The sequence below is a fragment of the Bidens hawaiensis genome, unplaced genomic scaffold (assembly GCF_021521415.1).
Source record: "Bidens hawaiensis isolate Kalapana, Puna unplaced genomic scaffold, B.hawaiensis_p1.1 tig00052229_1, whole genome shotgun sequence".
Taxonomy (NCBI): Eukaryota; Viridiplantae; Streptophyta; class Magnoliopsida; order Asterales; family Asteraceae; genus Bidens; species Bidens hawaiensis.
The window spans coordinates 40,729-59,655 of NW_027499378.1; the positions used below are offsets into that span (position 1 = coordinate 40,729).

Genomic DNA, 18,927 nt, shown 5'->3' on the forward strand with positions numbered 1-18,927 from the left:
CTCAACACTTATTTTTTATTCTTACAGAGTTACGAGTTACGGTATAGAAAAACAACGTTATTTTTAAATATTATTCGGTTTCCAATAGAGTTTATATTGAAAGATATACAATACAAAACAAATATGTATGTTTGGATTTTTATAAAACTGTAGATATTATTAAAGAAAAGCTAAGTTATATATTAAATGGAAAATAAAAAAGAAAAATAAGTTACAATTATAAAAATATCCAATGCCAAAATTATAATGTTACTTTTATACTTTATCAGATTTTTGACAAATTTAAAAGATAACGAATAACTATTTTAAATACTTTTCTCTAGAATACATATAAATATTTATATATATATATATATATATATATATATATATATATTTTATTAATGAATAAATATTAAGGCTTATGATATGATTATGACCGAACCTCTTAGCTTGTGTCCGTGTGTTTGTGTCGTACATGCCTGTCTTCTCTCTTTCTCTTCTGACCTTTAAAATCTTGAGAACTGGATTTGGTTTTTGTTACTTATCACCCAAACTGTAACATAATTAGCCATCCATTTCCACTCAGTCTGAGCTCAACCCACATTCCAGTTTCACAATAAAATATGTTTAACTCATAGACATGATAAAATGTTTAAGTCACCTAGATGGAGGAGTGAGAAGAACAAGACCAAATGTGTATTCAAGTTACAGTTTCATGGAACTCAGGTAATTAAATGCTCATATCCCAAATGTGTGTTGTTAATTGCATATTTGCATGCATGAATATGCCAGTATTAATTCATTTGTTGAAAGAGGTTAATTATTACATTATTGCATGCAAGGTGCATGTTTAATAAATTGATTAAGACAAACACCATCTCAAAGATTTAGGCAAGAAATTTGCAATCTTCTAAGTGCACAACTATAATATTATTATTATTGTTGTTGCTATTATTATTTATTTATATTTTATTCAGTTTTTGGCTGTGAAATGGTTAGTTTAGATATATGTTATCATGTATATGCAGTTGGCATTGTTGGGAGGAGATGATTTAATAATATCCGTGGTTCCCGCTGATGTCGGAAAGCCGGCATCAAGATTAGAGAAAGCCAAAGTTCAAAATGGAAGTTGTTATTGGGAAAAACCGCTTTATGAAACTGTGAAACTCACTCAAGATCCGAAAACCGGGAAGTTTCATGAGAAAATCTATCACTTTGTTGTAACCAAGGTATATTTTTCTTCAAATCTAAACTAATTATTATAATATCTTTGAGAAAAAAAGGTAATTTGTTGTTGGTTTTTGACTTTTTGACATTTTGTAGGATTCTTCAAGATTTGGTGTTGTTGGAGAGGTTTCAATTGATTTTGCAACTTATATTGAGGCTACAAAGATTGTTTCTTTATCACTTCCTCTTAAAAATGCTAAATTTACCGCAGTATTGCATGTATGTTAATTGTTTTTCCCTCGCAAACTTTTGGTCAAGTGGATTTGCTTATTTGAGTTTGATGTTTTTGTATGTTGTTTGGATTAGGTATCGATTCAAAAAGTGCAGGGTGCTTCTGATCAAAGGTGAAATAAATGTCTAAAATTGTTTTAGTTTTCTATTCGTTTAAGTTATTAGAATATTACGTATATATTCCAACGATTTGCAGCCCGCATGATCTAAGCTTGAGGACACTCTTTGGCAACGGTGATTTAGAAGGAAGGGTTAGAAGAAATCTTACTGAAGTAAGTTTTCGTGTCGCCTAGCTTAAAACTTAGTTGGTGTTTAGATTTTTGGTTTTGAATTAATTATATTGTTACTGAAATTTGATATCTAAAAATCAGTTTGAAACTTTGGATAAAGCAATAAATAAATAAATTTTGCTTCTAATTATTTAGCATCAAATAGTCAGTTTTTGGTCCTGAGTTTTGTGCTAACTGCAACAAGATTATCTGAGGGTAAACTAATTATCTCCTTTTACAATGTCCTTTTTGGTCATTTTATCTATTACTTCATTATATCATCAAAACATGTGCTCGACTTTGATAATATGATTACTACAACTTCCACAGCAGAAATATATCGAAATACTATTTGGAAGTTTCGTAATTATAAGGTTATGATTGAAAATGATCAATGTAGTTTAATCTTATATTATTCAGCCATTATGGTTAAGTTTTCTTAACAGTTGTGCCATAATAATAAATGTAGCTAAATCTTACTATCTAACTATAACAGGATTATGGAACCTGCAATGGCATTAATAGAGATCACCAAGCAGCCATTGGATCTGACATCATGCTGTCAAGTTCTGATAGCAGTTATGGGCTTGATACGCCACACAAACATGAACCTAAGAACCCTAAATTAACTCCTGATTCTTCAATTAAAAAAGATAGATCTTTGCAGCGGGATTGGTCAAACGGTTCAGCTCCCAAATTAAGTACAGATGATTCACCGACAAGTACTTTAGGAGCAACTTCTGAAGAGATTTCTTCAGATACCATTATTCAAAATCTTAAGGTCAAAGTTGCAGCTTTGACCAGGCAAGCTGATGTGTCAGGGTTAGAGTTACAGACTCTCCGTAAGCAAATCGTGAACGAGATGAAAAAGAGTCAAGATGTTATAAAGGAAGTAGCAATAGTTAAAGAAGAACGAAATGCATTGAAAGAGGAGTGTGAAAACCTTAAGTCAGAAAAAGTCAAAGTCAACAGTATGTCGTTGTTTCACCAAGGTGATCCTTATGCTCTTCTTGATGAATTGAGACAAGAACTAGAACATGAGAAGGGTTTGAGCTCCAATCTCCGGATACAACTTCAGGAAACACAGAAGTCAAATGCTGAGTTGGTTCTTGCTTTAGAGATGTCAAAGTCAAAGTCAAAGTCAAAGTCAAAGTCAGAGTCATTATGTTCTGAATCAGAAATGGATTATGATGAGGAACAAAGGGAATTGGAAGAAATTGTTCGGGAACATAGCGGCGTGAAAGAAACATATTTACTAGAGCAGAAAATAATAAACCTTCATGGTGAAATTGACTTTTATAAAAAAGATAAAGATGATCTTGAAACGCAAATGGAACAAATGGCACTCGATTATGAGATCATGAAGCAAGAAAATCATGACATTTCTTTTAAACTCGAGCGTAGTCAACTTCAAGAACAACTAAAGATGCAGTACGAGTGCACGCCTTACTCAACATTAGACGAACTCGAATCACAAATAGAGAGTTTAGAGAATGAATTAAAGTCAAAGTCACAAGCATTGTCAAAGTCGAACCTTGTCATACAAGAGCTTGAATCCCTTATCAAGAATCTTGAGGAAGAGTTAGAGAATCAAGGTCATGAATTTGAGACCAATCTTGATGAATTAATGCGTGCGAAAATCAATCAAGAACAAAGAGCCATTCGCGCCGAGGATAATTTGAGAAAAATGAGGTTGCAAAATGCTAATGCAGCCACAAGGCTTCAAGAGGAACTTAGAAGGCTTTCATTGAAAATGAAATCTTCATTTGAAGTTAATGAGAAGGCAGCCATGGAAGCTATTGATGAAGCTAATAAGCTTCGTGGAGAAAAACAGGTTCTTGAAGGCGAACTCATGAAACTACAAAAAGATTTACAGGATCTTGGCAGCCAGTTACAAGAAAAAAAGGTGATTTTTGATGACCAAATGGCTCAAAAGTCAAAAACATTACAAAAGATAAAGAAAAAGATTGAAAATGTGAATCTTGAAAATGAAAGACTGAAGGAACTTGCTGCAGATGGCTCTGAAAACTTGTTTCCACAAAAGGCGAAATCACAGGTATCCACACTTTCTAACTTCTTACTGAAAGCTAGAGGTGGCAAGATGAGCGGTTTTGGTGGTTGGGTAATCGGTCAAAAGGGGTCCGGGTTGAAATGTGTTGTTTTTTGTATCATGTTTTGAAATGGGCTGGGTTGGGTTGACACGCAAACACTTTTTTATCCATGTTTTAAGTTTTTAAGGGTTAGTGTCATAAAAACCAACGTATTTTATCATTTTTGCATGAAAAAGTCTGTTAACCCAAGGTTTTTTTAGCGTTTTTAAAATACACGTCTTTGTGAACTTTTTTAGAAAAATGGATTGTTACCCTTTAAACTGGTCAAGATTAGATGATACGAAATTGTTATATTAACGATTCAGTGTTGCAAGTAAGCTAAAGAGTCTACATGTAATCACAATATCTCATAAACAAAAGTTTGCCTACACACCACGGTTATTAACCTTTTCTTATAAATAACTAGTGTGTTAATTCTGATTACTAAACCAACATTTTTGCAGTAATAATTTAAATCCTTGAATAACATGATTTTGGAGGTTTAGTAGATATGTTCCCTTTTAGCAAAACATTTTATCTGACGCGTTTAACCGTTAAAGATGAATCACAACCCAAATAGACACTCTCGGAAATAAATGGTTAAATAAATAAATGGACGAATCTACTGAACGCACTAAAGAGTAAATCTTTCTCCTTTACAGCGACGGCTATCTTTACATAAGCAGTAATTCATCTTCAGGTGCCCACTGCCAGAATCAAACTCACAATGAAAAGGTAAAATTTTTGTTTAAGTACTTAGTTTGTTGCAAAGAAACCATTGTTCTTGGAAAAATGCTCTATACAAGTCAAGTTTTTTTGTTTTTTTTGAAGACACTTTTGGGCAAGGTTTGATGATGTGTCCGGTGTCCACAATCACTTGTTCTTGCTAACAAAAAAAAACACTGTTTAAGTTGTTCATAAAGAAAGTCAAACATGGACATTTGAAAATTCAACCCTCTATTTTTCTTGAATTTGCCCAGCCCAAGCGTATTGAGAAATAAGCTAGGATTTTAGGCTCTCAAAAAGCTAGTCCCATTTTCTTGGCCCAATATTTCTTTTAATGAAAAGTCCTTCGGTGTGATGATTCCCAAGGGGCCCTCTTATTTTAAAGACGGTCTGTTTAACCTTTTTTTTTTCACTATGACATGTAGTGACAATGTCAGTTTATTCGAGATGAAAAAGACCGAAGTTCAATCCATGTGAAAACTGGTAATATTTTATGGGTTTTGTGAGCATAATGCATGTCTGTATAGATTAATTTTTTGAAATGTACATTAGTATGATACTAAGCTGCCAATAATGATCTTTATGGTTTGTAAAATTTTCTGTATTTCTTTAATTAATTGTACAACTTTATAGTTGATGTTGTTTCTTGAAAAACTTGGGTTCTTGACTTGAGTCCATATGGCTATGGTGGTGTACTTTGTGCATGATTGGTGTTCCACCACATGTAAGGTTTAGGATGCATTACTGAGTTGTAAAATGCATGTATATTTTATGTGACCATGTGTTGATGCAGAAAATCTAAGGCCAGCTAGGCCTAATCACAATTTGATTTTGTGTTTGTTGTCCTTGAACAATCCAAGCATAACCTAGAAATAATTGTCCTTTGAATCAGAAAGATTTGATTTTTTTGGATTTGAAATATTTCATTGCTTGAAGATCTTGAGAGCATTCACATCCCATCCCCTAAAATTATGTAAGTAGAGTATGCAAATTATAGGGTGAGGTTTTGAGCGGTTGTGAGGGTAAATTATAGGGCGAAGAGAAAAATGTAGTGATTTTTTGTAAATCTGGGAAAACATTTGGGGAACATTTTTTGCCCCTATTTATTTTTTAATATTTGTTGAATTGGTTGTGAGTAGAGGAGAGAGAAAATTGTAATGATAAAGGTATAAAAAATATTATTTAATTAAACATGAGAAAGAAATATATTGTTTTTTAGTGTAATTATAGAGATAATGATGAAGAATGGGGATGAGAATGCTCTTAATATCATTACATAATTATTCATGAATTAAATAACCAGATGGGGATTTGGATTTTACATTTTTTGAAGGATTTTTTTATACGGCTAACTCACACACCCTCTGATCCTGTTTATAAATCTACACCTCTATCTATTGTACACACCTTGATACCACTATGAGATTACAAGCCCATTGGCTTCAAGGATTTTCTCACACTAGTTTTAGAATACCATTGTTTAAAGGACGATCCAGTTTTCTTAATCAAGTAACCCGACATGTGCCTAATCCATCCATCACATGTAAAATGTTAGTTGTTGTAAACTTGCTGTTCCGGTGCTGGATGCACGAATTCACTTGTCATGCGTACGCAAGAAGTGTTCCTACTAGACAAGTTATCTGACCTTAGTCGTGAGAATATGCAAAATGGGAATACATGCAAGTAAGCGAGCGTATCAAGTGAGCTTACATACAAGAAGCGATCTTTTAAATTTGTAGGACTCTTGGTTGAATCTTATGAGTATAGTCGTTGGCATCTGACTTACCTATCTAATTAAGGAAGATATTGTAGTGAGGTTGAATTGGGTTGGAGAGTGAGTATGGGAACTCGGAGGAAGGGACATGGAACCAAAAGTCTTGCAAGTATAGAAATTGGGTTACCCCCCTTTTAATTTGGATTGTTGACGGTTAAAACACGTGGCACATCCTAATTGGGGGTTGCTACGTTGGAGGAGGAACATCCAGTGTGCCCTAAGTTTCGTCTAGACTAACCTTATTCTAGATGGTAATTAAAGTGTGTTTTATATGGACCTATTTTGGTTTAAATGTTTGGGACATTTAAGATTACAATATAAAGATTACCATAAGAGGGGAATGTATTTTAGTTAAATCAAGTAGTTTTTAATTAAAACTATGTAGTTTTAATTAACTTCTTATGTAAGGTTATACGTAGAGTTGTGCAACGGTTCAGAACGCGAGAACCGAACCTGAACCAAACTATAACCGAAAATGACTGAAAAATAGAACCAGAACCGAAACCCTATTATAGTAAACCGGTTCGATTCCAGAACCGGTAAAGCCGGTTCTCGCTAATCGGTTCTGGCCAGAAGCATTTGGTCGTTTATTTATCAAATGAGTTGTGCAAACTTTACAAATTGCAAAAAAAGTTTATATAATTGTATGTCTTCTTTCACAGTAAAATTAATTTAGATTATAACATGAACATCCGTTATATTTTTTTAGTAAAACATAAATATTGAAGTTAAATAAATCATTAGCAACGATAGATTAAAAGAATATGATATCATTTGATATTAAATTACTTTGATATCTTAAATCAAAATTGATCATGGTTGCTAGATATTGAACGCAAAGAAAGAAGATTTGAATTAAAGAATGATTGAATGAACATCGCTGGTTTTACCCGGAACCGAACCGGGAACCGATTATTGCAAAATCTGATAACCGAGAACCGTAAGGTAACGCACGTTAACGGTTCCGAACCGTGTTTTACTCACGCCTAGTTATACACCTAACAACACTGTATTCGCTTCTTCCTTTATATATAATTTTATATTCTGTCGATTAAACTGTCAGTATAGTAATTTAGTATCATAGAAACCTACCGATTTAAAAAAAATGCACTTGGCATTAAGTAAAATTCCTTCCATTGTTTCACAAACTCATGAAGTCAATCTCGATAATAAGGAAACATCATCCTCCAACGCCCTCAATAAGCATAAATAAAAATGGTATTTCGTGAATATAAAATATTAAATATGAATAATAGAAAATGAATTATTACTCTCGAAGAATTATAAAGAATGGCCTCTACTAGCAACCAACGAAAAAACAAACGAACCTTGCATAATAATTCATCCCTTTTAATATTGGGGGATTGAGCAACACTAGTTCCTTTCAATATGATTACGTATTAATCAAATATATAATTAAAGGGTGTTGTAATGAGTCAACTTCTAAAATATTAGGTTGTTGGGTTAGTTATTGTAGATAACATTAAAATTCGTCACACGGTATGTAAAAGCAAAAACCTGGAATTCATATATTGTTATTCAGTATTAGAACGTCCGTAGTGGACTGTTGTGGGAGGGAAAAACGGCCAAAAACGCCGGGAAACACCCCCTCCTGGCGTTTGGTGCCAAACGTTGTGTACACAATGGAGTAGAGAGTGAATACTTGGCCAATCAAGTTTTTACCTTCACATTTATATTTTTATTAAAAAATAATTAAACCACCCCCCCCTCCCCCCCCAAAAAAAAAAAAAAAAATCCTTGTCCACATGTTAACTTTTTAAAATTTCTCATGAGTCTTACCCTTGTTATTTTCATTTTTTTTTACATATTTACAAAAGTACAAGAACCATATTTGTGTATCATGCTATTTATATTAGCGTGTTAGTAAAAATGTATTTATGTCTTCCATATCAAATGATACGTGAGGGATGGTGAAGAATCAGAATGGACATAATTTTACACAAGTAATTATATATATATATATATATATATATATATATATATACAATTTGCAACTTTGTTGTCCAATAGAGTTTGTACTTTGTGCTCTTTGTGTTGTACATGAGGTTTGTGTTTTACTGAGTATGTTTTGTGAGTGGATGATCGCATGTTCGATACGTGGCCTCTATGCTATTTTTTTCTTTTTGCTTTACTCATCTCTATGATAGATATAGACAGGGAGAGAGAGACCGAGTGCCATGGCAGCGAACACAACCGCCCAATTAAACGCTAGAGTTGGCTATGACATCCTCTTCAAGGTCCCGATCTCCATTCAAGTTTTATTTATTGTGTTTCTCCAGCCTGATTTGAACTTTGTTGTTTTGATTTGGTAAACCCTGCAGCTCTCATGGCTTAGGGTTTAGGGCTCTGATTGACGGCCATGATTGTTCAACGGCCAACCTTGCGAAAGAGCGGATGTGAGTGTAGATGCTCTATTACGGTGTTTCACCAGATTGATTTGAACTTTGTTGTTTCGATTTTGTTAACCTTGCAGCTCTCATTATTTTGCTTGCAATGAAGAAGGCTTCGTCCCTTGGCGATCACTGCTTCTAATTTGATGGTTTGTTTTCTGATATTGAAATTTAATATTTTAAATACATGAAGCACATAGAGCTGTGATTGTGATTAGCTATACCAGAATCTGTTCTTGCATCTCTTTTTGGTTACTTTAGCATAGACTCAAAAGCTTTACGCTAAGGTTAGATAGACCCACACACATGTCATTTTTTAGAAAAATAATAATATTATTTTGTAGTGATAATTGGCGACGAAATACAGTTATTGGAACTTGAGACTACTACCAGAAGGGTCATGTGTACGTTATTAAGGAAGTACTTTGAGATCGAATCGAATAACATGTAGGAATATAAATTGACTCTATAGCTTTGCACCAAGGTTAGATAGACTTATAGACATTTTTTAAATAAAATTAATAGTATTAAAGTGTATTGACAAGTGACGGACACGGTAATTTGCACAGGACTCAAGCGTACACATGTATTGGAACAAGAAAAGTGATCCTTCTTTAAGGTGCCCAACCTCACATCAAAGGGGTTAGCTTGACTTTCAAAGTCAAAATTGTCATTTGTAATTATGTCCTTTTGTAAACTGATGGCTTGACTTTCAGAGTCAATATTGTCATATGTAACTGGATTCTTTGGTAAACTGAGATGGTTTTTCAAAGTCGAAATTGTCATTTGTATTTGGATCTTTTTATTAACTGGTTATTTGACTTACAAAGTTGTCATATGTGATTGGATTATTTTCTAAACTTATATGGTTCTATTGCCTTACCTGTTCCGGGCCTGACACAACGCACGTTTGCTCGACTAACTGGTTGGTCGAGTTATCATATCATAAATCCGCTGCAACGCGCGGAGTGATCTTTCTAGTTACTATATATTTCTCTTCATGAAATTGCACTATTATGCATAGCAGTGGGATATAACTATTAAAACTTGCAAACAATGTAGGTTGCATAACTATTAACACTGTGCTTAACTATTACAAACGCATATATCTTTACCGACGTGTTATATGTTCCATTTTGATGGCTATATATTCTTCGCATATTAATTCCATTTTCCTTTAAGTTTTTTTTAATAAGTAAATAGTAATCATTTTTAGTGTCAATATAAGGTTATGATAAAAACTGCGAGGGTCTAGTTAACATACAAATTCAAAAAACATACAAAGTGTATGAAACGAATGAAAAAAAGTATGCAATGACATTTGTAAAGCGTGATTGCACTATTCATAAAAACAACTATAGTAATAAAACTACACAACCATCTTGAAAAAAGTTTAAGATGATCTAGTGGTCAACTCTTTTAATAACTTCCTAATCTTTTTGTACCAATGGGATGGTGGTCTATTAACAAAGGCAAAACCTTTAAACATCTGAGTTTGAAAAAAGGAGGTCTTAGATTCAAGTCCTATAGACAACAAAGATTAAAATAGAAGTTCACTATTCAACAAAAAAAAATACATGACAAATAGCGTATTTTATTATGCTAGAATTTTACTAATAGAATGAATTTATTACGCTATTTATAAAATTACAGCATAATAGCATTAGTTGCAAATAATAATATTATTTATAGAGGTAGGGTACCAAAAAGACCCAAATACTCATAAGGAATACATGCGGGTCAATCAGAAGTCCCTCATAAGGCACCCGCGGGACATATGAACCATCCGCATAATCATTTGAGGAAGAAACACTCTCATAGCACATGCGGAAGCATCCTAGCACCCTCAAGAGTCATCCGCAAGAAGGAACACCCTTCCGCGTAAATAACCACGAGGTAATGCTTCGGGACAGCTGTCAGTAACCAGTCGTCTTCTAGAAGGTTTGCCAAGATGCTTTCTTGGGCAATACGTGATCCTTCGGCCAATCAGCCAGTGACACCTGGCAAGGCCGTTATAACCATGCACATGGTTAATATTACCCCTTAACCAATATCAGAGGGACACGTGTCTAGGTTGTTATACATGCACATGCAACGTATAAACTGAGTCCGTTATATGAGGACACATGTCCAGGCGGTTATAAGAGCATCTTCTCCAATGACAGCTGGCCCAATCACCTTCCCACACCCTTCGGCTATAAATACTCTCTCGATCATCATGAGGTATTCATTCACTCCCACTGTACTCTCTCAATTTACTTAAGTGATTATCTTCTACAAAACAGTACTTACTCTCACGCCGGATGGTGGTTACGGGAAGACCCCCCCCTCTTGTCCTTCCCGTAACGAGCTCACGGTGTCTGTTTTGCAGATCTTCGTCATTGGACTTTAGGAAACTTGGTTCATATCGTGTTAGCAGTTTACCATATCCTACCCTGTTGACTCATCGGATCTAGGACCCATTAGTGGGGAGTAGATCCGTATTTCTTCATTGGCGCCATCCGTGTGTGTTAGAATAACAAAAAAATTTTCCCTCCTCTTTATGATATGAATCAGTTACCTAAAGGGCCGACGGAGAATCCAGCGCAATCTTCACGCGCCCCCAACATTGAAACACGTGAAGGAGCGACGTCTGTGTTTGCTCGAATTTCGACTCCGGTTGCAAGAACTGATGCCGTTAACCTGGGAAGTTTTTCCTTGGGTGGTTCAACGGCTCGGGGATTGTTTTCTCAACAAGAAGGTGTCACTCCAGTAGACACCGGAAATGTTGTTACACCAGATACTGATTTGGGGCATGTCACAGCTCCAAGAGGTTTCGATCTCAGAGACCTAGACCAAACTGGGAGAGATGCTACTCGCACTCACTCAGAGTTAGGTCTAGGCGAAAGATCTGGTGATTCAGCTCCAAGGAGAGTTAGGCATCATAACTCTGGTTCCGGAGGACTCTTATCTCCAGACGAATGGCTCCGCATTCAACAAGAGAGTTTAGTTGCTGAATATGAACGTAGGATACGAAATGAGCGTTTCCATGCTCGTATCCTGACGTATGACGATTCTCCCAGGAGGTCAGTTTCTCCACCTATATGGGGAAGTCACATTCAGTATAGCTAACCACCAGAACAAAGCCTAGGTGAGATCCGGAGGTTACGTCCTCTTTCCTGCATAGATATGCGGGTACCATCCTATGAGGACTAACTAGATGGACATGATTCAACCTATCGTCCGGACGGTAGCTATTATAGCGGGGATAGCCGTCTCCCTTCATACGGAGAGGCTAGTCACCCGCGACCGGTGGTTCGCCACGCGGAATATTATAGTAGTGCTGAACACGACTTTCTTAAACCATACCGTCCGGAGTTATTCGCAAAAAAATCAAAGTTCATTCCTGCCATCGCGACGGCCCCATTTCCGATAAATGCAAAAATTCCAACATCTGTTGGAACATACAGTGGAATGACGGATCCTAGCGATCATCTGCTGAGATTTGAAGCAGTAGGAGGAGTTAGTGGTTGGACTCTTCCGTACTGGTGTCACATGTTTGCACTAACATTCATGGGGGCGGCGCGAGAACGGTTCGAAAAGCTACCATGCGGGCAAATCAAAAGTTGGAAAGATTTCGTAGCAAAATTCTCTCAGCACTTCAGCCAACAAAGAAACCATACACGTGACCCTTCAGAAATCTTGGATGTTGAAAGGCGAAATAATGAATCCATTGAGGATTTCATTACTCGTTTTAATAACGAGAGCCTTAACATCGGAGGGGTTAGTGAAGATATGCTGCGGGAGCATTCCACAAGAACGTACATAGTGATGCTTTAATCCGCACACTAACCGGAAAAGATGGAATGCCCGGGTCTTGGGATGAAATCATGACAGCGGCTAAGTTGTTTGCAAGAACTGAAAAAACACTGGGATCTAGTAGCTAGAAACAATTACCAAGGGTAGAGTTCCAAACTCCAAGATCAAACAAACAAGCTAAAGGACCAATATGGTCAAGACTTCAGCCAAGGGCAGAAACGTCTAAACCATTCGACGCAAGATCGTTGATTGGCAACAAGAACAAGCGTAACTTTCCAGCACGATCTTCCAACAACAGCTGGACTCAGTTGTCAAAAACTCCTTCAGAAATCCTCACAACTGAGAATTTGACCTTCCGCAAGCCTCAGTCGTTACCGAGGAAATCATTCCTCGACAACAAGAAACATTGCATGTACCATAACGATATAGGACACAACACAAACGAGTGTGTGGCCTTAAGAAATGAAATAGAGGCGGCGGTAAAGAATGGGAAGTTAGATCATTTGTCAAAGGTGTACGACCAGGGCCTGGTAAACCTCCCGCAAAGGATAATCAGGGCCCGACCAAAAGACAAATAAAAGATTTAAACGTCCACATGATTCAAGGAGGTCAACACGGCAAGAGAAAAGAGTTTGAGGATGAGGAATGGAAGAATGAGCCAGTCATTTTTCCACGCATCAGAGGAGGACCATGCAACAAGAATCCTCTGATAATCACGGCCCTTTTCGAACATTATCGATCGCAGTATGTGTTCTTCGACACTGGTAGTACATCTGACATTATGTATGAACAGTGCTTTGAACAGCTTGAGGAAGATGATAAAGAGAGATTGCGGCCGATTCATGCACCCGTTTCTGGGTTTGGTGGGGAGATAATGCACCCGCACGGTGTCATCACATTTCCAGTCACACTTAGTGACGGAGTCCACTCAAGAACTGAGGAAGTCGAATTTCTAGTTTTACCAGCAACTTCCAAACATGATATTATCCTCGGACGAGAGGCAATCGGAGACTTCAATGCCCATCCGTCCACAGCCCACGGAGCGGTAATGGTTCCGACCCGTACTGGTATCACAATAATTCATGTTAATTGACATTTCTTCACAATCGAAAGTTCGAGGCCAAGTAAAGTTTCAAAGCAAAACCAGAGGACTGAACCAGAAAAATGGATCCTTAACAAGAAGTTTCCTGATCAAACCGTAATAATTGGTCCAGCCATCTCCGAAATCGTCCGAACCTTCTTGAAGCAATTGTTGACAAAGAATATTGACATCTTCGCATGGCAGCCCGCGGACATGACAGGTGTCCCGCGGAACATTTCAGAGCACAAGTTGAAGGTGAATCCACTAATCACCCCAATTGTACAAAAGAAGCGGAAGATGAGCCCAGAACAAACGAAAGCCATGAATTAGCAAGTACAAGATCTTTTGCATGCAGGGATTATACGGGAAATCAAGTACCAAACGTGGGTGGCCAACCCAGTGATAGTCCCAAAAAGCAATGGAACGTGGAGTATGTGCATAGATTATAAAGATCTAAACAAGGCATGTCCGAAAGATTGTTACCCACTTCCGGAGATTTATTTAAAGGTAGATGCTGTGGCCCCATTCAAGTTCAAGTGCTTCCTCGATGCCTACAAAGGCTATCACCAGATTCATATGGCAGTTGGTGACGAGGACAAGACAGCGTTCCGTACTGACCAAGGAACATTCTGTTACAGAATGATGCCTTTCGGGTTAAAAATGCGGGGGCCACATATCAAAGACTGATGGATCAGGCCTTCAAGGGTCAGATAAGTCGAAACCTCGAAGTGTATATGGACAATTTGGTGATCAAAAGCACCGAAGAAGATCAAATGTTGAGGGACATAGAGGAAACCTTCGAAACATTGAGAAGTATCAACATAAAACTCAATCCAGCGAAATGTTCCTTCGGGATGGAGGAAGGAAAGTTACTCGGGTAATCTTTACAGGCACGGGTTTCAAAGTTAATCCGGATAAGATACTAGCAGTAGCTCGCATGCCATCTCCCGCATCCCTTAAAGAAGTTCAAACACTTAACGGAAGATTGGTAGCGTTAAACAGGTTTTTGGCAAACCACGCTGCTAATCTTACCCGTTCATCTCAACATTGAAGAACTGCCTCAAAAAGGCGCAATTCAGATGGACTCCGGAAGCCGAACAAGCATTCCAGGAAGTCAAGAAGTGTTTAATGGAATTACCCACGTTAACCGCTCCTCACGCGGGTGAACCATTAACACTGCATTTGTCGGCATCTGACATTGTCGTGGGGGCTGTTCTACTGACAGATAGGAAGAACTTTCAAACTCCAATCTATTACGTCAGTAGAACATTGTCAGACCCGGAAACAAGATACTCGATGTTGGAAAAGTTGGTCTTGGCATTGGTATACGCAGCCCGTAGGCTCCGCAGATATTTCCAGGGTCATCCCATTAATGTGTTAACTGGGTACAAGCTCAAGAACGTATTGAGTAAGCCCGAATTGTCCGGCCGACTGGAAAAATGGGCCATAGAATTGGGTGAACACTCGATCGAGTATAAACCAAGATCGGCAATCAAAGGGCAAGTGCTGGTGGACTTCGTCACAGAAGTCCCGCAACACAAAGAACAAGAATGTCTAATCGAACAACAACCCCAAGCACCTCCGGAACAAGGGCAAATTTGGTCACTGTTCACGGATGGAGCTTCGAGCAGTGAAGGGTCAGGTGCGGGCTTAAGGCTAGTCAACCCTGAAGGGCATGAATTCACATACGCCATCAAGTTGGACTTTAAGAGTACCAACAACAAGGTGGAATATGAAGCCTTCCTAGCAGGCCTGCGGTATAGCGAAAAAGCTTGGGGTGAAAAATTTGGAAGCACAGGTGGATTCTATGCTAATTGCGGGACAAATAAATGGAACATATGAAGCTAAAAATGATGTCATGGCTTCTTATTTGTCGCAAGCGAGGGTCCTGATTCGTCAATTCGCCTCTTTCAATGTTATTCACATTAAGAGGATTGAGAACAAATCGGCGGACGCTCTTAGCAAGTTAGCTTCAACGAATTTTGAGCATTTTGCCAAAGACATTCGTGTGGAAGTTTTAGATCATCCATCCGTCCCGCAAAACCAAGTCCTGGTGATCCAAACAGGCGTTGAATCTTGGATGACGCCCATTAAAGCTTACTTATCCTCCGGAGCACTTCCAGCGGGAAAGGCTGAAGCCCGGAAGATCAAGCACAAAGCTTTGAATTACCAGATGACTGATGGCATTTTATACCAGAGATCGTTCCTTGGCCCGCTGCTACGTTGTGTAGACGTGGAAGATGCAAATTACTTAATTCGAGAAATTCACGAAGACATTTGCGGGCTACATGCGGGACCAAGAATGACAGTGGCAAAGATAATGAACGCATGGTATTATTGGCCCGACATGCATTTGGACGCTATGCAAGAAATCAGAAAGTCTGACTCATGTCAGCGACATGCTCCCAACACCCTGCGCCCAAAAAACGAGCTGATTCCGGTAACATCCGCCTGGCCGTTCCAAAAGTGGGCTATTGATATTATGGGACCTTTCCCAGAAGCCCCGGGACGAGTCAAATTCTTGATAGTGGCCATTGATTACTTCACCAAGTGGATAGAAGCTAAACCGGTTGCATCAATAGCGGCATCCAGTGTTAAGAAATTCCTTTGGGAATTCATCATTTGCCGGTTTGGTCTCCCGCAGGAATTGGTAAGTGACAATGGGACCCAATTTGCTAATAGCGGACTACGGGAATGGTTGAAAGAACTTTAGGTTACTCAAGTTTTCACATATGTAGCTCACCCGCAAGCAAATGGTCAAGTCGAAAGGACCAACCGAACTATCAAAGAAGGGATCAAGGCAAGGCTAGGTACTAAACGAACCGGTTGGGTTGATGAATTGCCCCATGTACTCTGGGCCTTCCGCACCCAGAAAAACTCTAGTAATTCGGAGACGCCGTTTAGTCTAACCTACGGCACTGAAGCCATGATCCCGGCAGAAATCGGGATTCCATCCGCGAGGGTTTTGTTAACCAATGTCAATGATCGCGAACTCAGAATGAATCTCAATTTACTTGAAGAAAGGCGAGAACTAGCATCAATCCGCGAGCACAATTATAAGCGACAGATTCAGAAATACTATAACTCGCGGGTTCATATATGCGAGTTCGACGCAAGAGACTTTGTCTTACGCAATAACGAGACTTCCGGACAGGAACCTCCAGGCAAGTTAGCCCCGACTTGGGAAGGACCTTATAAAATCAAACAAGTATTATCTAAAGGTGCCTACAAGTTAGAGAAGTTGGACGGGACTGAGATCCCTCAGACTTGGAACGCAACACAACTAAAGAAATGCTATATGTAACAGTTTTATTTGCCTTTTTATTTTTGGCATGCGCGCCCACATAGTCTAGCAAGTTATGCAATTTCTTTTATTATAAGAAGGCTTATGCCAAAAGTATGAAGAATGTCGAGTTAGTTCCATATTTTTTTGATAAGTTGTAATCTTTTATTGACAAAAACGAAGTTCCGGACAGACACTTATACTATAGTACATAAGACAAAGTGCACCGGAAGGAAACAAGACCTCTTATTAAGTAGTCAAATAAGATTACAAGCAAAAGAAATATTTACAACAAAGGCATATACACTTATGAGGCGACATCCTCATCCTCCGCGGTATTATTGGCTTTACCTTCTTCTTCTTCCTTATTAAGATCCAATAACTCTTTTAATTGATCTATAGCATCCTCCTTATCTGCGAGCTCCGATATATGACTAGAAAGAGAAAACTTTAGATTGTCAAAATCCTTGGTTTTCTCAATAAGGATTGAAGCAGTATCCTTGCCAGCCAAGACATATTCCTCCCGCAGCTTGCCTTCGGAAGCAAAGTTATAGCCTTCCTCAAAGCCCATTTGTCGGCCTGCTTGCTCGGAAGCACGGAGGAGTACCGTGTCACAGTTCCCAAGATCGTCACTGTTCCGAACGTCAGTGATAACCTGTTAAGTCAAACAATCTTGTGTGAACACATACACATATGAGTTAATTATACAAAAAACTTGGTACCTTGGGAATCGCTGTGGATAGAAGCCATTTCTTATCTGTCTGAGCCCGGATAAGGTCCATCTTATGACCAGCACACTCCAAAGCTTGGTCTCGACCCTTGGCATTGAGGTCAGATTAGCGCTTGTCTTTGGCCACTGAGTCAGCCTGGAGGGTCTTTATCAGCTCAGCTTGTTCATCCAACTGCTTCCGGAGAACAACTTTGGCTTCCTCAGCGGAAAGGCACTTGGCTTTCTCCGCCTCCATGGCCCGATGGCTGTCTTGAGCATCAGTTAACGCCTTGAGAGCCTCTTTCTTGGCGTCTAACAAGTTGCGCTCGGTCTCTTCCAGCTCCTCGTTCATGGCCAACCAATCGCGATGAATTTCTTGATTGGTGGAAACAGTGTTCGCCATGTGATAAGAATTTGAATCTAACAGTTCCTGGCTGATGCGCCGGCGTTGTCGTTCCTTTTCGGCCGGAGGAAGACTCTCTTGGAGATATTCGTGACAGACCAACCTCTGTTTCCCAGATGGGAGAAGAGTCCGATAAGTTGATCGGCTCCTGAATAGTGTTTAATGGCGAGGTTGGGGGAGTCGGAAGCTGTGCAGCAGTTGAATTCTTGAGATCTGGAAGTTTCAAAAGTAAAATTGTTTAAACCATCAAAAAGTGACAAGTCCAAAATATAGTCATAACGGTTCGAAACTTACCTTTGGTAACGTCTCGGGCAGACAGCTCTCGGAGACGAGCACCCAAGTCAAATACTTTGGTCTTCTCCTTCTCCTTCTTCTTCTTCTTCTTCTTCTTAGGTGCAACATCGGAAGGCTGTGCTTTCCGCTTGCCAGCAGCCTTTCAAGTACCCGCATCCGTAGCCTGAGGTTCGCCCTCGACGGATTGAGGACCATCCTCCTCACCTGTTGGCGGATCGATGGTGGCCTTCAAATCTTGCTTGCGGGTCAAACCTACAGTCGAATATGGAGGGTTAGTAGCACCACTTGATAATCCTTTTTCACAGAGTGACGACTCCTCACTGGATGAAAGGAGTACTATCACTCCGCTTGAAGTAATGGCAGTTATAGGGCGAGGTTGGGGAATACCTTCACACTTTTTGACAAACTCCTCACCTTGTGCGTACATCGCCTCGGAGACAATAGGCTCCGGAGTGAGGGTAGTGGAGAAAAGAAAGTTATTCTCCGTGCGGTCCAAAAACGGCACATTATGTTGTGTAATGTGGCGGCGTACCATCATACCACCCATCTTGTCCACAAGATTCGAAAGGATCGAACCCTCACCTGCAATAAAAGAATGTTAAACAAATAAAATGGGAACCCGGAAGAAGACAAGTAAAAACTTACTTCC

At 38.7% G+C, this 18,927-nt stretch overlaps 1 protein-coding gene across 1 annotated transcript; it reads left to right on the plus strand.

Moving 5' to 3' along the window:
* The first annotated feature begins 410 nt into the window (after positions 1–410).
* Positions 411–5,448, plus strand: LOC143599478 (uncharacterized). Its single transcript, XM_077077424.1, has 8 exons — positions 411–708; positions 1,011–1,211; positions 1,306–1,428; positions 1,516–1,553; positions 1,637–1,712; positions 2,206–3,765; positions 4,462–4,534; positions 4,951–5,448. Exons 1-7 carry the CDS (start codon positions 631–633, stop codon positions 4,486–4,488), a joined length of 2,103 nt encoding a protein of 700 aa, XP_076933539.1. The 5' UTR covers positions 411–630; the 3' UTR covers positions 4,489–4,534; positions 4,951–5,448.
* Positions 5,449–18,927: the final 13,479 nt, after the last annotated feature.

Excerpts from the sequence above, each read along its gene's own strand:
- LOC143599478 (XM_077077424.1), top strand. The coding sequence starts at position 631 with ATGTTTAAGTCACCTAGATGGAGGAGTGAGAAGAACAAGACCAAATGT. Across the intron at positions 1,429-1,515 it reads AATTTACCGCAGTATTGCAT|GTATCGATTCAAAAAGTGCA; the intron begins GTATGTTAATTG and ends TGTTTGGATTAG. Across the intron at positions 3,766-4,461 it reads CACAAAAGGCGAAATCACAG|CGACGGCTATCTTTACATAA; the intron begins GTATCCACACTT and ends TCTCCTTTACAG.